This window comes from Penicillium vulpinum, assembly GCF_028829585.1.
Source record: "Penicillium vulpinum strain IBT 29486 chromosome Unknown utg000004l_segment0_segment0, whole genome shotgun sequence".
NCBI lineage: Eukaryota > Fungi > Ascomycota > Eurotiomycetes > Eurotiales > Aspergillaceae > Penicillium > Penicillium vulpinum.
This window is the reverse complement of record NW_026643244.1, coordinates 5,232,047-5,257,511: the sequence shown is the minus strand read 5'-3', so window position 1 is coordinate 5,257,511 and position 25,465 is coordinate 5,232,047. Positions and strand designations below refer to the sequence as shown.

General features: G+C 48.1%; 7 protein-coding genes across 7 annotated transcripts; 4 read left to right on the top strand and 3 right to left on the bottom strand.

Moving 5' to 3' along the window:
* Nucleotides 1–194: 194 nt before the first annotated feature.
* Nucleotides 195–5,151, bottom strand: N7479_010457 (putative ABC multidrug transporter; the record flags this gene model as incomplete). The annotated part of the gene is made up of 11 exons (XM_057258148.1): nt 195–353; nt 422–899; nt 973–2,311; nt 2,374–2,536; nt 2,594–3,300; nt 3,357–3,590; nt 3,654–3,788; nt 3,856–4,000; nt 4,062–4,288; nt 4,339–4,867; nt 4,930–5,151. The coding sequence occupies 11 exons, from the start codon at nt 5,149–5,151 to the stop codon at nt 195–197; spliced, it is 4,338 nt and encodes a 1,445-aa protein (XP_057105606.1).
* Nucleotides 5,152–7,840: 2,689 nt separating this feature from the next.
* N7479_010456 (Zn(II)2Cys6 transcription factor) lies at nt 7,841–9,082 on the top strand (the record flags this gene model as incomplete). The annotated part of the gene is made up of 1 exon (XM_057258147.1): nt 7,841–9,082. One exon carries the CDS (start codon nt 7,841–7,843, stop codon nt 9,080–9,082), a length of 1,242 nt encoding a protein of 413 aa, XP_057105605.1.
* Nucleotides 9,083–10,308: 1,226 nt separating this feature from the next.
* Nucleotides 10,309–11,949, bottom strand: N7479_010455 (cytochrome P450; the record flags this gene model as incomplete). Its single annotated transcript, XM_057258146.1, has 1 exon — nt 10,309–11,949. One exon carries the CDS (start codon nt 11,947–11,949, stop codon nt 10,309–10,311), a length of 1,641 nt encoding a protein of 546 aa, XP_057105604.1.
* Nucleotides 11,950–12,424: 475 nt separating this feature from the next.
* On the top strand, nt 12,425–14,056 carry N7479_010454 (Monooxygenase FAD-binding; the record flags this gene model as incomplete). The annotated part of the gene is made up of 1 exon (XM_057258145.1): nt 12,425–14,056. The coding sequence occupies one exon, from the start codon at nt 12,425–12,427 to the stop codon at nt 14,054–14,056; it is 1,632 nt and encodes a 543-aa protein (XP_057105603.1).
* Nucleotides 14,057–15,157: 1,101 nt separating this feature from the next.
* Nucleotides 15,158–22,171, top strand: N7479_010453 (Acyl transferase/acyl hydrolase/lysophospholipase; the record flags this gene model as incomplete). Its single annotated transcript, XM_057258144.1, has 5 exons — nt 15,158–15,718; nt 15,776–17,241; nt 17,292–19,455; nt 19,518–20,069; nt 20,126–22,171. The coding sequence occupies 5 exons, from the start codon at nt 15,158–15,160 to the stop codon at nt 22,169–22,171; spliced, it is 6,789 nt and encodes a 2,262-aa protein (XP_057105602.1).
* A 430-nt stretch (nt 22,172–22,601) lies between these two features.
* N7479_010452 (Serine hydrolase FSH) lies at nt 22,602–23,525 on the bottom strand (the record flags this gene model as incomplete). The annotated part of the gene is made up of 1 exon (XM_057258143.1): nt 22,602–23,525. One exon carries the CDS (start codon nt 23,523–23,525, stop codon nt 22,602–22,604), a length of 924 nt encoding a protein of 307 aa, XP_057105601.1.
* A 312-nt stretch (nt 23,526–23,837) lies between these two features.
* On the top strand, nt 23,838–25,348 carry N7479_010451 (questin oxidase family protein; the record flags this gene model as incomplete). The annotated part of the gene is made up of 2 exons (XM_057258142.1): nt 23,838–23,997; nt 24,048–25,348. 2 exons carry the CDS (start codon nt 23,838–23,840, stop codon nt 25,346–25,348), a joined length of 1,461 nt encoding a protein of 486 aa, XP_057105600.1.
* Nucleotides 25,349–25,465: the final 117 nt, after the last annotated feature.

Here is a 25,465-nt window from a genome sequence, read left to right as displayed (position 1 = left end):
AGATAGATGGCCCTCTCGTGATTTGTATGCATTTATGTCTTGTTTTCATGACGCATCGATATTCCCAAGAAAGAGAGTTTGCCATATCTGGACCTTGAATACCATCTCATACTCCTCTCTCCTGTGGTTATCACCGGCATCTATCTAGGTAGACTAGACCTATCATACCCCTCCTTGAACGTGGCCCCTAGAAATTACCCCTTTTTTTGTATGTGGTTATTACCACAATCTATGCCAAAGTACATCTGCTTGAATAAACCTTCTCTAGCAAGAAGATTTTGTGGAGTATCGAACTCAACAAGATTTCCAGCATCCAATACTGCGATTCGATCGAAATCTATGATTGTCTCAAGCTGTCCAACAATTAGCTCTTAGAATAAACAAGATACTAGACGAAACTGCCCAGGTAGAAGGGACCTACTCTATGGGCGACACTGAAAACAGTGCAGTCATGGAAAGCCTCTCCCATGACCTTCTGTACTCGCTGGTCTGTTTCAGCATCAAGACTGCTCGTGGCTTCGTCTAGAATTAGCACGCGACAACCAGAGTTACTGGTATTCTTTTTAAGAATTGCTCGTGCCAGGCAGAAGAGTTGCTGCTCTCCTTGCGACAGTGGATGATCCTCAAAGAGTGCGTCCAGGCCCCCACGGCTTTCAACTGCTGCCCAAACACCGATCTGCTTCAATACAGATATAATCTCATCATCACCAGAAAGTCCCATAATGTCCACATTATAGCGGATAGTTCCCAAAAGTGCGAATGAATCCTGCGGTACAGCTATCAACCTCTCTCTGATTGATCTCGGGGTGATCTTGGAAATGTCAGTCTGATCAATTGTGACATTGCCGTGCGAGAAGTCCACGAGGCGTAACATGGCTAGCGTGAGGGAGCTTTTCCCGCTGTAATGTGGGGAGTTGGTCAGCTGCCTGATTATTGGAATATAGGAAATCCCAAAGATGACAATCGACGTACCTGCCAGTGCGGCCGCATATACCGATCTTTTCGCCTGGATGTATGTGCATCGAGATGTTATCCAATGCTAAAGTTCCGTCAGGATAGCGGAGAGAGAGGCCTTGTATGTCAATATTTCCCCTATCGGGCCATGATGCAGCCAGCTCTGCGGCTGTATCCGGTTGGTCTTCACATGGCGTTGTCTCAACAAATGATTTGACACGAGCTATCGCTCCCAGTGAGGTCTCGAGAGTAGTCCATGATGTAATAAAATATGACAATAATTGGTTGAACCCAAGGATATTGTTCAACGCGACGCCGAGCAGGCTTGAATCTGTGCCGCTACGTAGCACGACGGCCAGTGTTACCACAATGGTTGCTAATACCATCACCACAATGTCCAAAACCAGATTTAACCATCTCTGCGCACATAGTAGCATATAGTACGGCTTTTGGGAGTGATCAAGATGCTGAGTTAGAATTTTCGATGAGGCATCTTGCCAGCCAAAGGCCCGAATTGTTGGCAGACCTTCAAGGACTTCGGCAAAATGAGAGTACAATGGGCTTCTAGACTCTAGATCGAGATATCGTAGTTGGCGACTTGTCTTAAGATATATCTTTTGCAAGAAATAGAGTACGATCAGTGTGACCGGTATTGTCGTCGCCATAAAAGGAGAGCCCATGGCGATTAGACCAACGGTAGCCATACATCCAAAAAGTGCCTCAGCAGAAGACATCAACGCAACAGGAAGGGCCAAATCTACCAGTGTCATATCTTGACTAAAGCGATTCAGGGTCACACCATTGTCAGTGGCCGAGAAGAAGGACAGCGGTGCCCGCATTGTCGCATCTAAAAGTAACCAGTGCAAACGAGTAGCCGATTTCGGCATCAGCTTAAGGAATACAACCCATATACAGCAAAGCGTAAGGAGTGATGCTGACAACGCCAAGATCACATAGACAGATAGATAGAGAGGAAGCTGTCCGCCTCCTACTGTGGTCCATCTGCTCAACCACACTTGAGGAAAGTTTTCGGCGAATGCTAAGAGAACATGTCCAATAATAAACACGGCGCAAAGAACCGGACCGAATGTTCGCGCATAGTAATGGTATACTGATAGATCTCCAATTTGCCGAGCTCGATCCATATTTTCGTCACTGATAGGGTCCGAGTCCGAAGTCATTGTGTTTGAATGATCATTGGGTTCGTCATTGAGGTCATCCAGGATTCGTGCATCTGAATGTTGTCTAGCCTGCCAGAAATTTGTATTTCGAACGGCCTCACTGCCCGTTGTTTGAAGTTCAACTCGACCATCTGAAGTGAGCGAGACGACACTATCTGCGATTCCAAGGAGTCGACCTATATTTGGGAATATCTCGAGTCAGCACTCCTTAGTCACAAAGATCTGAAGGGCAACACACAACTGTGGGTGGTCAAAATCACAGTTGTGCCCAGCTGGGAAAATATCCCGCCAGGAGAGAAAAGTCGTTGAATGATTATTTCTTGAGTCTGCGCATCCAACGCGCTCATGACATCGTCAAGCAAGGCTACATCGTGGCGACTGTATACGGAACGAGCCAGCGCCTGCAAAAAGGAATTAGAATCTGTTGAGGGGACACAAATTCTGGAATCTTTGCGTACTACTCTCTGTTTTTGACCTCCCGAAAGGGAAAGACCCTTACTCCCAATCTCACTTTGGTCACCATCAGGCCAACGACGGATGTCTTCATCCAAGCAACATGAATGTATGACAGTTTGGTACCACTTCTCGTCGACCTCGTGGTCCGAGATACCAGTTATGCTTTTTTTGATTGTCGTGTTGAGCAACCATGGATTCTGGCTGCAATAGGAAACTCTGCTTAGTCTAATAGATACGGCACCCGAAAGGCAACCAAGCTCCCCTAAAATAGTCTTTAGCAATGTGGTTTTACCAGAGCCAACAGGCCCAATAATAACCACCAGGCTGCGGCTGGTGACTTTGAAAGACACATCCTTAAGGGCAACACATGTAGCCTTTTGTGAAGGTAAGACAGTAACGCTATCCAAGACGATGGCAACATCCGGCTCCGTTTTGTCTATAGTAAAGTGTGGAGGGACTTCTTTCGCAATTCGGTCATCTTTCACCGGTTCAGATACCATGTATTCGTGAATTCTCTGGAAGCAACCCATAGCAGCCGCTAGCTGCGGCAAGACAGCGAGTAGTCTTTCTGCGGGTGCAGTGATGAGGGTGATAAGACTCAGAGCAGTGAAGGCCTTTACGGTAGTGAGGGAGTCGTCGGCCTTGATTTGTGCCTGTACAGCGTATACAATGAAGGTGATGACAGGTGACCATATCCGTGGCAAACTTGCTGGTTGAAACCTTCATATTAGCGGAGAAAAAACACACAAAGACAAATTATTCTACCTAGACCGTTTAGCCACATAATTCCCTTGAAAAAGACACGAGATATAAACAGTTCCTGTTCGCGGTGTCTCTGGAGGGCCTGAGATAGTTTGCCAGAGAGCCCTGAAATCTTGATGGCTTTGATAGAACCTAGTATGGAAGAGGTATTCTGGATCCTCTTCTGGATTTGAATATTCCAATTTTGCTGATTCTTTCCAATTGTTTTTGCCACCAGCTTCTGGCCACCCAGACATGCTAGTTCAGAACATAAGTATGAAAGTTAGACATTTTGAGTTTGATTTAAGGCCTGCTGCTTACCTAGAGTCAGAATTAATGGAACTATGCATATCGCACCGACTTGTCTTTCAAGTAGCCATGTACCAATTGCCACTTCAATCGTGCGTGCCCAGACGTCATTAAAGTTTTCCAGATGCTCGATAATGCCCTCAATGTCTTTTCGGGGCCAATTAGCACACGGGCTTTTTCTTTCATGTCCTCGCAAAGTACACCTCTGACTCACCTGTACTCATCAAAGTAAGAGCTGCACTTTCCGCAAAGAGGTCGTAGTGAAGTGTCAAAGTCCTGTCGTGGATCAGTGAGATCATTGTTCCACGGAACAACGTGCTCACTCTAGAGAAGCGATGTCTATAGTGAACATTAGACAACTATTATTTTGATTAGCGGTGAAATAAATGAAAGGTAAAAGTCCAAAAACACAGATCATACCGCTAACCCAAGGTAAATCAAGAAAGTAGCTCCGATGAGACCATATCCACGACTCCAGCTCTCTGGTGTAATTGGGTCCTCTATGTAAGCCAAAACCGCCGTGATCATAAATGGTTGGGCGAAGTTGAATCCAATCATACATACTCGAGGAAAAGCCGCGGCGAGGAATTCCCACCAGAAACAGCAGAAAAAGGCCCAAGGTAAAGAAAGCCTGTTCTCTGCTTTGCCTGGAGTGTGTCAGCTTATGATATATCCAACCTCAGAGAAGAATTCGGACCATGCTTCTCCCACGCTATCTTCAGCTTTCCCCCTGTAGTACCGGAGCGAAGGCTTGGCTCAAGAGCGAAAAGATCCCGACTCCCAATGATCTTCTCATACCCAGTCAAAAAGAGCCGATTCAGCCACCAGACAAAGCTCAGATTGACAATACCACTGGTTGCCTCGGGCGGATACTCTTTGTAGGGGGACTTCAGGTACGACGTTTTCTCTCGAGTCTCTAATAAGAGCATGGCGAATTTAGTCCCAAGGATTGCACTCTGCACCGCTGCAATGGCAACTCGATGTGTAAGCCATAGCGTCCGAAGCTGTGTCGCATCGAACAGAATCGACAAAATCAGATAAACAGTCAATATGGAAGAGGGGCTTGTTGATTTGATGTCTTCGGTGTAGGACAGTCCAATTATAATGGTAGAATTGGCGAGGCCTAGAGCAGCCGATGGGATGCTAGTTGACGTCCGCGAAGCAACTGATACACTCCATAGCACCAGGAGGGACAGCTGAAGGACGAAATTAATTGAAGCAGCAACCTGTTGAGCTCATTAGTCACAGCTCAATTTACGCGAAATATTAGATATCAAGTGTGTCTAACCAACTTCAAAACGTAGTTATGTTCGGGTCGCGTCTTACGTTGACAACGAGACAGATGGAGTAGTCGGGGTGGTCCGGCCAATAGCAGGACCGCTGAAGGAATTATCGACAATATAGCCTGCTCGAAGGTGATAGTAAAGTCAAATGGCCTTAGATAGCTCACGGGCCCGAACGCGTTCTCAGAGGTATTTTTCCCCCATGGGATAGTGGAACTAAAGGCCATTGCTGCTAGACTTTAGCAGAACTGGAGACAACTGTAAGATCGTAAAGACCTTCCCTACGATATTTAGGCGTAACATAGAGGATTCGAAGGGTGACGACTGCGATGGTGCCTAGTTAGAAATGGCTATGATGGTGGGGACTACCTAGCGCGTCTGATTTGCTAAGCATACAGCTATCATCCCTGCGACTTCATATCGGATCAGATTCGCGCCCATTTCATGGATGTTCGGATGATCGCCGGACGCACCTATTTACACTGGACGCAACCCGCCTCGTCGATCCCTTTTATCCCCATGCATAGAACACACCCCTTCTCCTTCCCTTTCTTAGTCTGCCGACTACCCAAGCCTGATGAAACCGCAAAATTTTTCATTCAGGCAAATTCATGACTATGATCTGAGAAGAGAGTAGGCTGTTGTATTCACTAGAGACTAAAATTCCGTGGAAGCCTCACAGAGCAGGCATTCAGGCACCAGACAGATGACGTCAGGCGGCCCCAGGCATAGCACTGATGTCCAATACCAAACTTGGCCATGGAGGGTCAGGATGAACAGGAGATAGAATCCTCGATATCATTGAAAAGAGCCCCATAGTGTGCCTCTCTAACCTCATGATATATATTATATCCATGAAGCAGCAAAGACTCTCACGGATAGCCCCTGGGCGTATCCTACCCACTCAACTAGGCTCGACAGCTACCCTGTTGGTATATTCTTACAGCTAGCTCAAGACCTTTTTCGGATTCTACATGGGCCCTTCGCGCTTAATCTACCAGAGAAGTTAAGACTTCTGATCCTAGTCGCGCTTGATCCATTGAAGAGTCACCGTGGCATTATAGTATGCCCAAGGCTCGGTTCAAAGTCGGGAAGACAGAACAATAGTAGTATGCATTAACTTGCTTCTATGGTTATTAAAATGGCCCAGATATTCATATTTGCCATAGATGTCCGTCAGGTTACTACATATCTAGATGGCGGTATGCATTATTCGCTGTCGATTTTCTATTTACCTAGTCCTATCTCGTTAGTTAACTATGCACCTCTACCGAAATCACTCCCTAGAATGGGGCGATAATACTAGAACAGGGGTGCATAAAGAGCATTATGCATTGTAATTATGTGTTTCGCGAAATAAAGTAAATCCGATATCGGGATTACACGAAACTCCGAAAACGCCACACCACGGTCCGCATCCTGGTGGCCACATTAAGTAAGTGCACGGAAATTTGGTCGTTCTTGCATCCAGTGAGATAACATTGGAAGCGAGCTTACATTTTGATTGCATGAATACGAGGACCTTCGGGGAATATCACGATAACCGGCTTTTTGCTTGGTGAAAAATAGTATCATACCCCGGGTACGGGTTTAACAATTTCTAGATGAATTGATAAGATTGCTTTGCATATAAACATTGAAACCATTAAGCCTAACACTAAGCATGAGAAAGAAACCATGTATATTTATTGTTGTCAGGACTTCTACCTACCACGGAGAGCATATAGTATACATACTAATGCTGATGCCTTGGCTAGGTAGTATCCATTGGTTAGAGAGGTGACAAGCATGTGGAGAAATGACTTCTGGAGCTTGTTTCAGTCCACTTGCACCTGGGCAGGGTTATCGACAACCTAGGAACAGCAATCTAATTGGTTAGACATGCGGCACAGAGATTCCGCCGAGGCTTATTTTTGGCAACGCCATCTTGGGGGCCCTGCCGCACTGGGTCTCTAGTGCATCTGCTCAAATATTTAACAGTACATCATCCATGTGGACGTCCTAAATTTGACCAATAAGGTTACCATCGTTTCAGATTATCTAATGTGGAAAGTTCGACGACATATGTAGTCCGAGATGGCGTCGAGATTGCGAAACTGTTGCGTATTCCCTCCAATAGCCGGTTAAAGTCGGCTGGCACTTCCATAGTAGTGTCCCCACAACATTGCAGCGTATGTCAGACATAGTTAAAGCAAAACTCGATGTGCCACAATTCATAAGCACGGGCTATAAAGTTCGGATCGGTAGTATTTTCCGTCAAGGGTTTCAAACGCCACCTAGTCAAGCGTATACTCCATCAACTGCCAGAATCTAAGCCGACTATGCCATGATATGTTCTAGGTTTTTAATTAGAATGAAAGAAGAACTACATAAATATATAGTAATCAAACCAGTGAAACAAAGCAACACGGAATGAGAACAGGGATCGGACTTCTTTAGAATGCACATCCTAATCAATATAGCCTTTCCGTTAGTACTACCCTGCCAGTCTGGCCAAAGGAGGACTAGTGCATGGACGCCAGCAGTAATGAATATGGTATTCATTCTGAGGCATACAAATAATTAACTACAAAAAAGGTTAGGAGCTACATAACGGCAGTTGATGATGATGCAATTATTAATATTGGTATTACTGGCAAAAGACAGCATTTGCATATACATCAACATCCTTTTTCGGCCGTGCTGTCGTAGCATATTAACTAGTCAACCTTCCTCATCCCCATCAGGCTAAGTGTTTAAATTGAGTTGGCGCCGGAAATCTCCAAAAGTACCTACACGCCCTGCCCCTCCATTGGATACAGTCTTCAACAAATTTAGCACATATGCTCCCCTATCCTGCAGATAATCGTGTCCAGCTTGTCATTTTCTTTCCTTTGCAACGTGATAAATTTATTCAACATACTCCGGAAAATCCTAATGGCTGGAGACTCGGTTCGAACCAATCGGCCGGAAAAGCTAAGATCTAGCTGTGATCGATGCGGTACGGCCAAAGTGAAATGCGACAAGGAACAACCAGAATGTGGGCGGTGCATCTCACATGGTGTACCCTGCGTGTATGGGATTTCGCGTAAGATGGGAAAACCCCCACGTCGTCACAGTCTATCTCAATCCACAAGAGACACCGTCACACCTGCCCAAAGTAGTAGTGAAACCAGCTGTGGTGGCATGTCACTGGATCTGGAGTTCTCCTTCAACAATGATATGAAGTCCTGGGATCATATGGATGAAGACAACAACAATCACACATTCATCGACGTCCTGGGCGCTGGAGGGAGCTTGAATCATGAGATTCCAATACCGATGATACCAAATCTGCCCTTTGATTACAATGAGTGGGATATCTCTGATCAGACCAATGTCAATATTCTTTTCCCTCTTCGGTCCTCTCATCAGTCTCCAATACACGGGGAAGACTTATCCTCCGGGACTTTCCAGTGGCAATGGGACCCGAATACACATGTTGAACAAGGTTCAATATCTCCAGATATTGCGAACGGCCACGACTGTCAGCGGAAGTCTCATGAGATCCTTGAAAGTATATCCGTTCACAACATCAGCAAACCTGAGGCCGACGAAGGACCCCCACCATCAACTGGGTTCGCCCTAAAATCCGAGACCACAGTTAACGGGGTACCACTAGACTTGGTGCTCCAGCTTAACCGCGAAGCGACTGAGCGTCTCTTTCTACTCGTTTCTTGCCCCTGTGCACAAATTCCGTCTGTTGCATTACTCTATGCATCAATCATCTCCCGCATCCTGGGGTGGTACGAGCAGGCTGCCTGCTGTACGCAACTCTTCTCTCTGTCGAGCTTTCCTAGCGCGGCAGGAAGTACCTTGGCATCCAGCGACTCTGGTAGAGGTACATCCTCACCACCGATGCAGCCTCCAGAGGTATCAGTCGCGCCGTCACGAATGATGATTGGGAAATTCAGCGTGGACGACCCTCGCCTCCAAACTATGATAAATATACACCTACTATCTGGCGAGATGAAAAGAGTCAAGGATGTTATCGATCAAATTGCCTCACAAACTGGGTGTTCAAATCCGGCGACGGGACAAGTCGGAGGTCTTTATCTGAGTCTTAACTTATGGCTTAAACAGGACTATCTAAGGATTTTGCATATGATGCAGTCGGAATTGAACGAATTAAGCATTTGAAATAGAACTATTAGAATTCAATACATTGATTAAATGTAATTTCATAACCCTTTCAATCAGTAAGTCCCAATAGTGAAGTCTACATATATATTCTAGCAAGTTGGAGCTAAATTATAAGGGTTGAGCATGATGACGTAGATCAGCATTCCAGATAAGCGCTTAATATAAATTGAATTCGGATAGCGAATGTTGTCGTTCCGAGCACGATCATGCATTCCTAGTGCTTATGCCCAAATTGCACTCGGTTCCCGGTACCGGTGTAGGTCTCGAAAGTCTTTACCTAGTGCTCAAGCTATCTGCTATTACTGCCGAGCAGCTCTCTATACACTGCCATGCCAGCCCAGTCGAGAAGGGACGCTACTGCATGCACGCCACGAGTAATAAATATGGTATTTTTTTTTTCAAATGAATACATCAAATAAAATATACAACATAACAACGGCTATAAACTACATAAGGACAATGGATTAATCATAACCATTAGTATTGGTATTACTAGCAAAAAAGCAAGTTCATACATATGCATAAGCGTCCCTTCTCGGGCTGGCATGGCAGGGTAAAGCAACTATTTCGACCTAGTTATATCGATGGAAATATTGCGGCGAGTGAAAATGTCAAGTACATAGCACATTGGCAGAAACAAATAAGCCTTTCACGTACAAACTGCTGGGGAAATGGAGATGGAAGCTGACATCGGGAGCAATATGAAGACGAGGAAATTCCCAGGGTTACTTCCACCAATCATACAACTTTGTAAACCCCCGAAAGGATCCACTCTGATATCCGGACGCGTCCCGATCCGCCTACCCGCTAACCTTGGTTTAGCGCGATCCGAATCCGATTTTTCGATCCGCAGAGATACCGCGGAGGTTTACCTAGATAGGCATAAATCTTTGATCGACCGGAAGTTAAATCCCGTGAGAAGCATCCATAGATGTTTTATATGGTAGATTTAGGCAGCATGATTTGTTAACTATTTAGCCAGTAGGTTAGATTTGCAGCTCTCGCTCTACTACCCTCGAGAAAGAGTTTTTCCGAAAGCCTGCATTTCGAAGCAGTTCAAAGAGAAGTTAAGAAGAGGGATAGCAGTATAGCACTCAGATAACGATGCATATTTCCTATGTGATGATCTATATTTTATATACTGTCGATGTCGTGTGTATGCCTAGCACGTTCCGCTATTCTAGACCTCTGCAGCAGAAGCCACCAAGACATCATTTGGGCTTTCATTCCTGTATCATTCCATCGACATTAACCGGAATACCACGCAACTCGTAGCCTTCTTGCATCGCAACCTGCCACTGTTTCTTGACAATTTCCAGGCTCTCTGCGCTCCTGGGTACGAACCTGGCAGCAAAAGGCTTAGGAATGGTGAAGCCACCATCGGGATAGGCATTGTCGCTCAAATCCATCTCCACCTCGACGCCATCTACCATTGGCGGTCGGATCTCGAAGGCCCACAGCATGCCACTGACAGCGATGTCGAGCGAGCTCTCTGCGAGACGAGCACCGGGGCATACACGTCTACCCGTGCTGAAGGTGAAATTATCTCGTTTGTACGGGTCGCTCATAGCCGCATACTCGGAGCTGAACAGATTATGTTCTAGGAAACGCTCCGGCATGAATTCGAAAGGCTTTTCGAATCGTGTCGGATCATAGTGCAGGAAAGCCGTATTCGCAATAAGCACGGTTCCCTTTGGGATGACATGGTTCTTGTACACGACGTCCTGGTCTGCATAGTGACGGATCCCCGGGGAAAGAATGGGGTTCATGCGAAGCATCTCTTTCACACAAGCGCGAATATAGGGCAGATTAGGCATGTCCTCGAATCCGGGAAGACGGTTGGGTCCGACCACTCTCATCAGCTCATCATGGGCAGCCTTTTGCGCACGTAGATTTGCCGCAAGTTGGAGCACCAGACTGTTCAATGTCGCTGCGGATGTCTCAAACCCAGCCTCGACAAGGCCACCAGCAACCCAGGCTAGGTCCTCATCATTGAGGCCTTGAGCATACCAATGCTCTTTGCTTTCGATAATGCTTCGTGCAAAACAGTGAGGCGCTTTGCCAGCCTCGAACTGTTTTTCTAGTCGATGCCATAGCCCCATCTTGATATCAAGTACTTGCTTGGCTGCTTCGATCGCATCCTTTCGTCCAGGCTGAAGCCAGTTTGGCAAAAGAGCCAATGGTGGAAACTCATCAACCAGAAAAGCACCAGGTCTTGATGTTCGTCGCAGGATCGCTTGACTTCGCACTGCATTCTGCGCATCGGGATGATTCCAGTTCTTTACGCGCGTGCCAAATGTGTTGGTCATGATAATGCTAAACGCATATCTCCGCATATGCTGGTAAAAGTTCTGCTGGTTGTCGTTGTCCATGGCAAGGTCGAAAAGCAACTGTTTTGTCTCGAATTCTTGACTGGGCACGAATGTTGCTGTAATAGGGACAGTCGTGACCTGACGCACCACGGATCGCTGTGCGCGCCAATGCGGACCGTAAGGCATAGTTGGCATGCGCTTACCACCGGTGACAATATCATGGCCCATCGGCGAGGGCGCCTTGGAGGAAGTCTTGGTAGCTTGCTTCTCGAGAATCTCTCGTATCGCCTCAGGCGTATTGATCACGACCCAGTTATACCAGCCGACACGGATTTTGAACACATCTCCATGTTCCAGAGCCCATTGGCGGAATAACACAGGAGCTTTGGCAGGGAGTTTGTAGCCCACCCCTATGAGTGGGTATGTTTTCGGGCCTGGGATAGAGTTGAGCCTGCGATCACGACGGAGCCATGCTATCAAAATGATGAAAATCCCAAAAATAGTAGGAAGGACAAGCAATCGATTGCTGTAAAGAAAAATTACGTGGTCCATATTCACTATTGCCCAGGTGAAGTTGAGGACAAATGATACGTTATCTGTGGTAAATCAAATAGATTGCCATTATATGCTCTTCATACATGAAATATCCACGGGCGCTAGTAGTCATTCAATAGATAAAAAGATCTCTTTGTTCCAGGGATGTTACTCTACCCTAGCTTGACCCCCGTTTACTGACCGGGTTTCAATCGGGTTTCAATACAAATACCGGGGTGGATAGCAAGGCTAAAATGAAACAATATTCTTGTCAATAATAACGATAGCAATAAGAATAAGCGAAGAAACAACGTACTAGCCACGGTTTTCTCTCCAAGAAGACACTGAGTTCGGGATAATCCATTGCTGCTGCACCGGCGGGACATCAATCGTCATGCAACGCCCTCGGTGAATTAAAAATGTATTCATATACTTCATGTTAAAATTGCTCGACTAAGATATTGTATAACCAGTAGTCTTCTTTCAATCAACTATGGGTAGCTTAGAGCCTTCTAGCATCCTCATCGTGGGCGCAGGCCCCGTCGGACTCGCCTTGGCCCTAGACCTAGGTCGACGTGGTATTCGGTCGACCATCGTCGAGCGCAATCCTAGCGCCAAAGACACGCTCCAAGCCAAAGCAAGCGTGATCGATGAACGTACCATGGAATTCTGCCGCCTACTCGGAGTTCGTGATGATGTTGCCAATGCAGGCTACCCCGGTGACCTTCCCGGCGATACTGTCTTCTGTACAGCGATGAACGGTCACTATATTGGCCGTCTCGAAATGCCCTCCGCTGAGACACGCGAGGTCCCAGAACAGTCTGCCGAGATGCTACGGCGTTGTCCGCAGATCTGGTTCGATCCGGTCTTTGCGCGAGCTGTGCATCGTCAAGGAATGACAGATATTCGCTACGGCATGGAGCTCGTTAGATGTGACCAAAACGACGATTTTGTTGTTGGTCATCTCAAGCGCGTTGCTGATGGCGCCTTGGAGGATGTGCGAGCACGGTACGTTGTCGCATGCGATGGGGCTGGTAGCGCCGTGCGAAAACAACTCGATATTCCCTTTGAAGGCAAGAGCCTCGGATATGCGATCAGCTCAATTGTGCGAGTTGATCTCTCGAAATACCACTCCTGGACTCCTGCAGAACGTTTCATGTTCATCGGCCCTGACGGGACCTGGGGAAACTTCACGACAATCGACGGTCGGTCGCTCTGGCGGTTCTCGATTGTCGGTGGCAAGGGAAAAATCGATCTTTCAACCATTGACATGGATGCCCTCTTGCGAAAGGCTCTCGGTGGGGATGCGCCTGAATACGAAATTATCAAAACGGTCCAATGGCGACGAAGTCAGTATACCGCAGGCACGTACAACAAAGGACGGATCTTCCTTGCTGGGGATTCCGCTCATACAATGTCTCCCACTGGTGGCCACGGCTTAAACACAGGCATTGCAGATGTGATGGGCCTTAGCTGGGTATTGCAAGCCCTACTCGAAGGATGGGGAGGACCCGGTCTGCTCGACGCATACACTGCTGAACGACGACCTATCGCCATTCGCAATGGAGCGGGATCCTCTCGCAACTTTGGAATTTGGATCGACAAAAATGGGCGTGACAAGGTCCTTGAGGAAGGACCAGAGGCAGATGAACAGAGAGACAAGCTAGGCAAGAACATGGCCACCAACATGCGCCAGGAGTTTCAGTCACTGGGCCTGGCTTTGGGGTATAGTTACCCTGAATCGCCGCTCATCATCCCTGATGGGTCTCCTGCGCCATTCGATGACCCGGATATCTACATCCAAACCTCTCGCCCAGGTCATCGTGCACCACATTACTGGCTGAGTAAGGAAAAATCGACAATCGATCTCTTCGGGCGTGGCTTTGTGCTGCTTTGTCTCGGCGAAGAGGCAGACACAGACGGCGAAATTATGCGATTTGCACGGGAGCTGCGTATCCCACTTGAGAAGGTTATTATCAATCAGCCTGAGGTTGGAAAGCTCTATGAACGGCGGCTTATTCTGGTTCGTCCGGATGGAATGGTTGCTTGGCGTGGAGAGGCTCTTCCTGATGATTCCCAAGCACTTCTTAATCATGTAAGAGGAGCCTCCTCAGTTGTCTGGTAGAAGCAGAGGTGGCGAGGTTTTGTTTGTTGGATTGAAAACTTGTTTGTACTTTCTGTCATACACAAACAAGAATGGTACTAGCAGTTTCAAGGTTGGCCGCTTATGTAGCCTTGTTAAGTCTTTTTGGTAATCTTCTTAAATGTCTCCTCAGATACATTCTCAGATATATTCGTATTAGATATTTTCTACCTTAATTAGTGTTGTAGTAGAGGATAAGAATAATTAGCCGGAAAACATAAAATATAGGCGGTTAAACGGCTTAAAATCTCCGAACAGATTTTTCTGTACATAGCATTTAATTCTGCGACAGATTATATATAGCTTCATTATCAACTAATTTTGGGTGCTGTAAATCTATAAGGAAGGCGTGGATGGCAATTTTGGTTGACGGTGAAGCTATCCAGATGCTTTGAACCTAGCGCACGGCATCAACAATATCCTAATACAAATATAAGGAGTAGACCGAATATCTGTGGACAGTTGGCATTTAAGATGCCTCGAGTGAATGCTCCTTGTAGAGTTCAGGTGTTTGGTTTTCTTTCCTAGTACAACTCTCTTCCTCTTCTCCCTTCGGGTCCCACTACGTATTCCTACGACACCCAATCTCTCTATGGACCACCACAAAGGACAAATGGAGCGAATCGGGTTTCATCTCGGGGTTGATCTCGGTCTTGCCAAATTTCTTACGTGACCCCTGGTCCCGAAGATCGGCATAGAATTTACCCTAACCAACCTTGGAAGATCTATATCTGTTTGGTGATACGGGCTTCGTTCTCCTCCACATTTTATATTGTCAGCAAATGGCTTTTCTGACTTATCTGCATATACAATGCAGAAGTACCCGCAGTATCCCCGATACAGGTGTATCGTTGTTGTGCTTGATGCCGATTTGGTACCCGGCTATGTTCAATTTGACCCCGAGATGGAGTGCTCTCGTTTCCCGCATGCATACTTCTGGACGATGATTGATGGCATGCACCGTCTTTATTAAAGGGGCTCAATCGTTAAAGGAAACATGTCAAGTCGTTCTCTAGCGGCGCAAACCTCTTTCTAACCCACCCACATGCTCCTTCGGTCGTGCTAAGTCCAAGTATTTCCACAATGGCCGATCATTTGAAGTTATATCTCTTCGGAGACCAGACCTACGATCTTCAAGCACACCTGAGAGATCTGCTTCAGAAGAGACACAACCCTGTCCTGGATCATTTTCTCGTCAAATCCTACGATGCTGTACGTGCCGAGATTTACAAGCTTCCACCCGCTCTCAGGGAGACTTATCCACGGTTTACATGTGTCGATGACTTGATTATGTGGAACCAACGTGGGAAGAGACTTGTCCCTCTCGACATGGCTGTTACTTCCATCTATCAGCTTGGGACGTTCATTAGCCAATCAGACCCCGGTGACTTCTTCGCGGGCAAGGCTCTTGCGCTTGGTCTTTGCACCGGATCTCTAGCAGCAGCGGCCGTAGCATGCAGCCACAGCGTTGTAGATCTCGTCCCATTGGCAATCAATGCTGTTGTTGTGGCTTTCAAGACAGGTGTGCTTGTCAATGAAGTTGCCCACCGTGTGGCTTCCTCGGAAGAGTCAGACCAGAGCTGGTCAGTTGTGATCCCTGGGTCTAAGAGCCCCGAAGCCATTCATGAATTCTGTGCGCAAACCGTGAGTCACTTCCCCTAACCCAACCTTAAGTTTTAAATGCTCATATTATCTCTATAGGCTCTGCCACTGACGAGCAAGCCTTATATCAGCGCCTATTCTCCCAACGGTATCACTGTTAGTGGGCCGCCCAAGTCGCTCGTGCACCTCAAAGAATCAACCCAGGGCAAAGACCTGATATACAAAGAGATCCCCATTTATGCGCCGTACCATGCGCCTCATTTGTATTCTATGTTTGATGTCACCCAAATTATTGGTGACTTTGCTTCTGATGGGGTGTCTCAGTGCTCAGAACAAGTTCCTCTCTTTTCAAGCACTGGAACTAAAGCCAGCGAACGCAAATTTGGCTCGCTCCTAGAGTCTGCTGTGAAGCAGATCTTGCTGCAAACCATTAGCTGGAATGATGTGCTTGGGGATCTTCAGTCTTGTCTTCAGAGCGCAGCCCCACATTCATTTACTGTTGTTCCTATTGGAAGTACAGCGCATCAGCTGATATACACTGCACTGAAGCAGACATCGTTAAGGACCTTGGTACCATCTGCCCAGGCTCAGAATGCACCGGCTTCTGCTACTACAGACTTCAATGCCCCCCAAGACAAGTCTAAGCTGGCCATCATTGCCATGTCAGGGCGCTTCCCCGGTGCTAAAGACAACGAGGCATTCTGGGACGTTCTCTACCAGGGCCTAGACATGCACAAGCCCGTCCCGGCTTCTCACTGGGATATCAACACTCACGTTGACCCCACTGGAAAGACGAAGAATACTAGCGCAGCTCCATTTGGCTGCTGGCTTGATGACCCGGCTGGATTTGACGCGCGTTTCTTCAACATTTCTCCACGCGAGGCGCCTCAGATTGATCCTGCCCAGCGACTGGCCCTTATGACCGCGTACGAAGCAATCGAACAAGCTGGACTTGTTCCGGATGCTACTCCATCGACCCGACGTGATCGTGTTGGTGTGTTCTACGGCGTTACCAGCAATGACTGGATGGAAACAAACAGTGCCCAAGATATTGACACATACTTTATTCCCGGTGGAAACCGAGCATTTATCCCCGGCCGGATCAATTACTGTTTTAAATTCAGTGGCCCGAGCTATGCAGTGGACACTGCCTGCTCATCCAGCTTGGCTGGTATTCACCTGGCGTGTAACTCACTTTGGAGAGGAGACATCGATACTGCCATCGCCGGTGGAACCAATGTTCTGACCAACCCAGATTTCACTACTGGTCTTGACCGCGGTCACTTCCTTTCGCGAACTGGAAACTGCAAGACATTTGACGATGGCGCCGATGGTTACTGCCGTGGCGAGGGTATTGGAACAGTCATAATCAAGCGGCTTGACGATGCTATCGCCGACAACGACCCTATTCTCGGTGTCATTCTCGGTGCTTACACAAACCACTCCGCCGAGTCGGAGTCTATCACCCGGCCTCACTCTGGAGCCCAGCGCGAAATCTTTAAGAAGATTCTGAATCAAGCTGCCGTGGATCCATATAGCGTTACCTATGTGGAAATGCATGGAACGTAAGTCACCTCAAACCGTACTCACAAAAAAAATACTTACTATAATGCAGAGGTACTCAAGCGGGTGATGCCGGCGAAATGACCAGTGTGCTAGACACTTTTGCCCCAACGCTCTCGACGGTTCCCAAGGGACGAACAGTTGAGCAACCTCTCTACTTGGGCTCAGCTAAGGCAAACATTGGGCATGGCGAGGCCGCCTCTGGTGTGTCGGCGCTGATCAAGGTGCTTCTGATGATGCAGAAGAATATGATTGTCCCACACTGTGGAATCAAGACCAAGATCAATTCCAAGTTCCCGACTGATCTCAAAGAGCGCAATGTCAATATCGCCCTAGAGCCAACGGTATGGGAGAAAAGTACCGATCCTTCCAAGCCTCGCCGCGTCTTCGTGAACAACTTCAGCGCGGCTGGCGGCAACTCCGCACTTTTGATTGAAGATGCCCCAGTCAAAAACTCGCTGCCTCTTGCCACTGTTGATCCCAAAACTCTGCATCTCATCGCGGTTTCGGCTAAAGCTGGAAATTCCCTCCAGGGCAACCTGCGCTCTCTCCTTGCTTACTTGAAGCAAAACCCTGCAGTCTCTTTGGGTGAGCTCTCATATACCACGACGGCCCGTCGGATGCATCATAAACACCGTGTCGTGTTTGCTAGCTCAAATATGACCAATATCTGCACCCAGATTGAGACTGCACTGCGGGATAACCTGGGGATGACCCGACCGAAGAGTGTCCCGAAAGTGGTGTTCACCTTCACTGGCCAGGGCGCCCAGTACCCGGGAATGGGCAAGGACTTGTGTGAAATGTTCTCTCTCTTCCGCACTGAGATCGCCCGACTTGATCAGATCGCGCAGAGCCTAGGATTCCCGTCTTTCCTTCCTGTCATTCAGTCCGATGAGTCAGACATTGGCATCTTTGACCCGACTGCTGTCCAGCTTGCTAGCGTCTGCATGCAGATCGCGCTCAGCAAGCTGTGGGCCTCGTGGAACATTTTCCCCACTGCTGTTGTCGGCCACAGTCTCGGCGAATATGCCGCTCTAAATGTCGCAGGCGTGCTCTTGGATGCAGACACCATCTACCTCGTTGGAAAGCGGGCCGAGATGCTCCAGGAGAAGTGCACGCGTGATACTCATGCCATGCTTGTCGTCCGAGGCTCGGTAGAACAGATTGCTGGAGTTCTCAAAGATCAGGACTACGAGATAGCCTGCATTAACTCCCCTGTTGAGACTGTCCTTGCCGGAACAAAGGAGAAGGTCACTACCTTCAAGGAAATTCTTACCGACGCTGGCATGAAGTCCACCCTCCTAAAGGTCCCCTACGCCTTCCACTCTTCCCAAATCGACCCCATTATGGCTGACTTCGCGAAAGTCGCCAAGGGCGTCACATTTTTCAAGTCTAAGATCCCAGTCCTGTGTCCATTGGAGGGAACTGTGGCCACAGCGGAAGAGTTCAACCCTGCCTATCTTTCTCTGCATGCCCGCAAACCTGTCAATATGTTCAAAGCGCTCCAGGCTGGTTATAACAGCGGTCTTCTGACGGAGCAAACTATGACGATCGAGATTGGTCCTCACCCGGCCATCTCTGGCATGGTTAAGGCTGTTCTAGGATCACAGATGATCACTCTTGCCTCTGCGCAGCGTGCCCACTCGGTTTCGCAGGTCCTCACAACCGCACTGAAGACTCTTTATAATGGAGGTGCCGATATCAATTGGGCAGAGTACCAGCGTGACTTTAAGTGCTTCCACAATGTTCTTCGTATGCCCGCATACAGCTGGGATCTGAAGGAATTCTGGATTCAGTATGTGAATGACTGGTCACTGCGTAAGGGTGATCCACCTTTGACAGTTACCGCTGGTCCAGGCCTAGAAAGCACAACCATCCACCGCATTGTGGAGGAGTCTGGCAATTCGATCAAGACTAAGATAGTCGTTGAAGCCGATATCGCACGCAAGGATCTCAGTCCCCTGGTTCAGGGCCACGAAGTTGATGGAATTCCTCTCTGCACTCCATCGGTCTATGCGGATATTGCCCTGACCCTGGGTACCTATCTTATCAAGCGTTACCACCCTACTCAGGAGGACAATCTGGTCGATTTGTCGGATATGACTATCTCGAAGGCTCTGATCCTGAAGGATGGTGCAACAGAGCAGCTTCTCCAGGCCCATGGTGAGGTGGATTGGGCTTCTAAGTCCGCATTGGTCAAATTCATGTCATTTGACGTGAGTCTTGCTTCTCCTTCTTTACTTCATTCGCTGTTAATAGCATACTAACCAAAATATAGAGTAAGGGTAAGCTTCAGGAGCACGCCCGTTGCATGATTCGATTCAAGGACCGCAGTCTTCAGAAGTCTCTCCAGAATGCTGCCGGCGAAGTTAAAGCCAAGATGCAAGCTTTGCGCGATGGTATTGCTCGTGAGACAGTTGCCCGTTTCAACCGTCCTATGGTTTATCGCGCTATCCGTCCTCTTGCTCGCTTCCACGATGACTACCGAGCTATTGATGAGGTCTTGCTCAACAGCAAAACCTTGGAGGCTTCTTCGCGTCTCAGCTATGGCACTGTCAAGAGGGGTGGTCAATACCACACTCATCCTGCTATGATTGACTCCCTCACGCAGTCCTGCGGTTTCACCATGAACTGCAATGACCGCACAGACCTCGATAACGAGGTTTACATGAACCATGGCTGGGGCTCATTCCAGATCTTTGAACCCCTAGACTTCGACAAGTTGTATACTACCTACACCCACATGAAGGAAGGTGATGATAAGTTGTGGCACGGTGATGTTGTCGTCTTTGACGGTGACAAAGTTGTTGCTTTCTTTGGAAAAATCTCGGTAGGCTCTCTATCCTTGCTCGCTATCTACCGTTCACATATACTAACAATATTTAGATCCAAGGCGTTCCTCGCCGGGTGCTGAAGGTTATTCTGTCTCTTGAGAGCGGCGCAAAGTCACAGAAGCAACAGCCAGCCAAGGCAAAATCAGCTTCTATTACTGCTTTAGCTCCCATTGCAGCTAGCACCCCTGCACCCCAGGCTTCTCAGTTCTTAGATGCCTTGGCAATCATTGCGGATGAGAGTGGGCTCACTATTGATGACTTGACCGATGGTACTGTTTTCGGTGATGTTGGTATTGATTCCCTTCTGGGACTCACTATCTCAGCTCGCTTCAAGGAGGAGCTTGATCTTGACCTTGACTTCAATGCCTTTTTCTTCGAGTATCCCACCGTCGGTGATCTTAAGAGACTGTTGGGCGGATTCAGCTCCGGTCCCACAATTCATCGCTCCCCATCCTCATCTGGGTCTAGCGATGACGGTATGGACACACCCGATAGCATTGGAACAGGCGCCACCACGCCTGTTCTATGCGATAACAAGGTTGATATGAAGCGTGCGCTGGAGATTATCTCCGAAGAAAGTGGTATTTCCATGAATGACCTTACCGAGGATACTAACTTCGCAGACTCTGGTGTGGACTCTCTTTTGTCTCTCGTTATTGTGAGTCGGTTCCGCGAGGAGCTGGATTTGGATATCCAACACGAATCCCTCTTCCTCGAATGCCCTACTGTGGCCGATCTGAGACAGTTGTTGGTGGGCGAGCCGGCCATCAATGAGCCCGTGCAGCAGCTGTCAGTAGCCCCTGTGGCTCCTATTCAGCAGACCGTTGAACCCATCGCCAAAACCGAGTATCCTGCGCTTGACCCAATTTCCCTGGCTGTTCGCAGAAAAGCAGTTTCTGAGTATGTGGACAAGTATACTGCTGGTTTTTCTGTCCCTAGCCCTTCGCCCTCAGCTATCGCACCATCAGCCAACGAGAAGGTTGTCCTGGTAACTGGAGCGTCCGGTAGCCTAGGAAGCAACCTCGTCTGCCATCTGGTCCAGCTTCCAGATGTGGCAAAGGTTGTCTGCCTCAACCGCGAGAACAAAGCTGAGCCCGAGATTCGCCAGCAAAAGGCTATGCGGGCAAAGGGTATCCGATTCCCAGAGACTCTTAAACACAAGCTCATTGTGCTCCAAACCGACAGTGCTAAGCCAATGTTTGGACTGACAAAGAGTCAGTACGACAACCTGTCTAGCTCTGTCACTCACTTAATTCACCAAGCGTGGCCGATGAGTGCCAAGCGTGTGCTTTCTGGGTTCGAGTCGCAGTTCCAAGTCATGCGCAACCTGATCGATTTTGCATGCGACAGCAGCTCTCAGCGCCCTGCGTCCTTCAAGTTCAGCTTCCAAATGGTTTCCTCTGTTGGCGTTGTGGGTCACTACCGCCTTGGTGACGTACAGGAAAGAATTATGGTTCCAGAGGAGAGTGTCGACATCGACAGTGTCCTGACCAACGGCTACGGAGAGGCCAAGTGGGGCTGTGAACAGATGCTCGACCGCACTCTCCAGCAATACCCCGATCAATTCCGCTCAATGGTCGTCCGTTTAGCACAGATTGCTGGATCCAGTACCAGCGGCTACTGGAACCCCATGGAGCATTTCGGATTCTTGATCAAGTCGTCTCAGACTCTCAACGCCCTGCCCGACGTTCCTGGCACGGTTTTTTGGACCTCGGTGAATGCCATTGCCAGCACTTTGTCTGACCTTGTTTTGGCTGAGAACAATCCCCATCCGATGTACCACATTGAAAATCCGGTTGGCCAGCCCTGGAAGGAGGTTAATGCTGTCTTAGCTGATGCTTTGGGCATCAAGGACTTGATTCCCTTTGAAGAATGGGTTGCGCGTGTGAAGGCTGCACCTCAGCGCAACAACCCCGCTTCCACCCTGTTGGAGTTCTTGGACAGCAATTACCTTCGCATGTCTTGCGGTGGACTTGTTCTAGATGTTAAGAACACACTTGAGCATTCCAAGACTCTCGCCGCAGTAGGACCTGTGAGTGATGAGGTTGTGAGAAAGTATATTCATATCTGGAAAGAGATTGGCTTTTTGAGCTCGTGAACTAAATAGATATATACACTGTTTTGATTTATTTTATGTTTTATGTTTGAATTTGCATGCTGATTTACCTGTCCGACATATCAAATCTGCTATATATTATTCTCTACGAACTCTATAGTTTCAATATCAAAGATCTTGCACTGAAACCGCTCTCTGGTCCCTCGTCGGTTCTATCAAATGGCAATGGTGGTTTCAGCAATGAGCCAACGATGATTCGTTCCCAAGTGTCATCTCTTTATCTCGTCCGAATTTTGAATACTTCAATTTCTAGGTACTGGGGTTTCTCTCTTATAATTCCTACAAATTGGTAAGAAGAATGCAAGCTCGATTTTATACACGCAGTGTTAAACGAAGAAAAATGGAAACAAGGCTATATAGAATACTATCAAGATTTCTTTTCATCAAATACCAATTGCTTCTACCAATGTTACTATAGCTCGTTTACGCTGATGGTGGCATATTCAACCTTCAAATCCGATACCTCCTTCAATACCATATCGCCCTCTGTGACTTTTGTACTTGGAATTTGGGCTCTCTCTATAACCTGTCTAACCATATCGGCAATCTTGTTCGAGACCTCCGTGGAGCGAGGGATGTCATGCCCGCCGCCATGATCAAACTCCACTGTATCATCACAGAATTCCGCCAACTGGATGCCAGCCGGCCATCTCGGATCCTTTGAACCATATATATTCACAGTAGGTATCTTGATTCTTGCGTTCTCAGGAAACTTTGTGAAATCAAGACCAAAGACGTCGCTACGCTTGGGCCTCAGCTCAGGGTTATGCACATTGCGATCTGCAGCGTATTCCCACAGTCCCGAACCCCGATTGATCAGATACAAGTTTTGAGCTAGCATTGCCAACCGCCCAGCCGCTTCATTCAACAATGCGCCAGTGTACTGGTTGACTTCATGCGCATACGGCGAAATCTCTAGACCCATATCTTCGAGGGCTGGGAAGGGAACGCCGCCGCATATAAAGATGGCTGCGCGGAAGGGGAGCGATTCCATGTCGGGCTTATTGTTGTTCATGGCATGGTATAGTGCCATGGTCGCAGTGAGCGAACATCCCTGAGAAAAGCAGCAAAATGCATCGTAGGGACCATTTTCGCGCGCATAGTCAGCTACCCATTTGTGGGCGAAGCGGATTGACTCCGGCGTGCCTTGGGGCCACCATGTGTATGTTTGAGTCTTGTAGATGGTGGTTATGCCAGGCGCACCCTGGCTAGTGAATGGAGCGTCGATGAAGTCGAAGTTATAGCTATCATCAAGCTTGGACCGAAACGCGGCTGTTTGGGATTTGAAGATCGAGGCACTAGTTCCGTGCCCATGAAGGCAAAGGATACGAGGCATAGCGTTTGGTGAAATGCCTGCGGGGTATGGATGGAGTTTTTTTATTGGGAATAATCATGTAGTGTATGGCTCTTTGCATGGGACTAGATTCACCCTAGTAATTATACACGTAGTGCATCCCCGACGTCCTAATCCACTTATGTCGAGATCGTCCCGATCGGTTCCCGAGATCTTCGCTTTTTATATTCGGCTCCCGAGATTCAATACATATCTGAATGCTTGAACATTGTATTTTTTTTTCACTGGGATTGTTTTCAACCTCCTTTCATTTTCTCTGTTTTCTCGCAAGTAGAGGCTCCGTAGTCCAGCGACATGGCCCAGCCGACAGCAACAGCCGTTCTCTTATCTCCAGAGACCACTCCAGGCCATGTTCATGTTAATGGACTGACAAGAGAGAGCGCAGAGCTTGTATCTGAAATGCTCACTAAGAACCATGTTCTATACAAGACGCGATGGAAAGACACTCTTCATAGTAGGTATCTAGTAGATCCCCAGATGAGTGATAGGTTAATTTGGATATAGACCATCTCACTCACCACCTCCTTGCTATGTGGGCACTGGGAGCAACCCCAGCTGAAATCCAGGATATGTGGGATTACAATACGCCTTATCAAGATGACATGAATCTCGACCCAGAGGCATCTTCCTACGATCTGCAAGATCCAGAAGTTTTTGAAAAATGTCTGGGGATTGACGACCGCTACCCCGACTTCCTCAGGTTTTTTGAGGAAGAAATCAGCAGCAAGGGAATGCAGGAAGTGGTCAAGGAATATCTCTTCAAGGAAGATCAGCGAGCGAATGACATCCTGGGGCGCATGTTTGCGGGTGAGCCGAAATCCACCCATACGACGGCAGAGCTTTACTCACAATCTATTCTAGATCTTGTCCATCCAATTATTCACCTAGGTTGTGGCATTGAATTCAACCAGCCGAGTCTCGTCGCAGAAGCATTGGCTGGAGCCTGCGTTCACGAGAATTGGCCCAGTAGCATCCTGCTCCCTACAGAAGATTACGTGCGTGCAAACCCGGACATACCATCCAAGTCGATGCTTCAAGTCCTAGAATCCCTCCAAGCGGATAGCCATATTTCCACTGGAACGAGAGAGGACGACCCTTTCAATAAGATCCCCGATGGCTTCCTCAAGCGCGTCACACCAACGCAGCTGGTGCCCTACCTCAGCCAGTTCCAGGTCAAGCCCGAGCCCGAGGACCTGAGACTCAAACTATCAGACATGATGCATACTTCCGCGTACATGCTGGGTGCCGCCCAACGCCCGGGGAAACGCGAAGCCATGGACTTTGTGACTCTCCACGCTGCCACACTGGCAGCATTCTTCCCCGCAATTATGGCCCAGGACTGGTTGTCCAACGAGAACAAAGCGCGACTTCTCGAAGCCACGGTGCGTGTCAATGCGGTCATGTATGGTGGCACTGCGTGTCCACCCATGTATGCCGACCGAGTGATCCACTACATTCCTCAACATCCGACGCATGGGTGGTCTGAGCTTTTCCACCGCGCAAACGTCTACCGTGATGAGGGCCATGCTGTCAAGTTGCTTCGCGCGCTGTATGCGATAGAATCGCTGGAGCTAGGACCGGATTTTCCGATCGCTAAGAGTGATTTCTTCAAGATTGCGCACATGGGAATCGACTCCATTGAGCGCGCCATGGCTGAGGAAAATGGCAATCATGTCCCTAAGGAGGTCGCTGCTGGGGTTCTTCAACGGGTTGGACGTGGAGGCGAAATGGTGGTCGGGAACATGACCCGATGGGTATTCTATGGTGGGCTTCCTAACGCCTGGAGACACGTACCTGCGGTATAATACTTGCCATTAAATTAGTAGATTCAAATAAACACTGTTGAATTCTGAAACAATTCTATTTTGTTGAGAAATTCATCTTGATAATTTTATAAGCTAAATGAAGCAAGAATAGCGAAA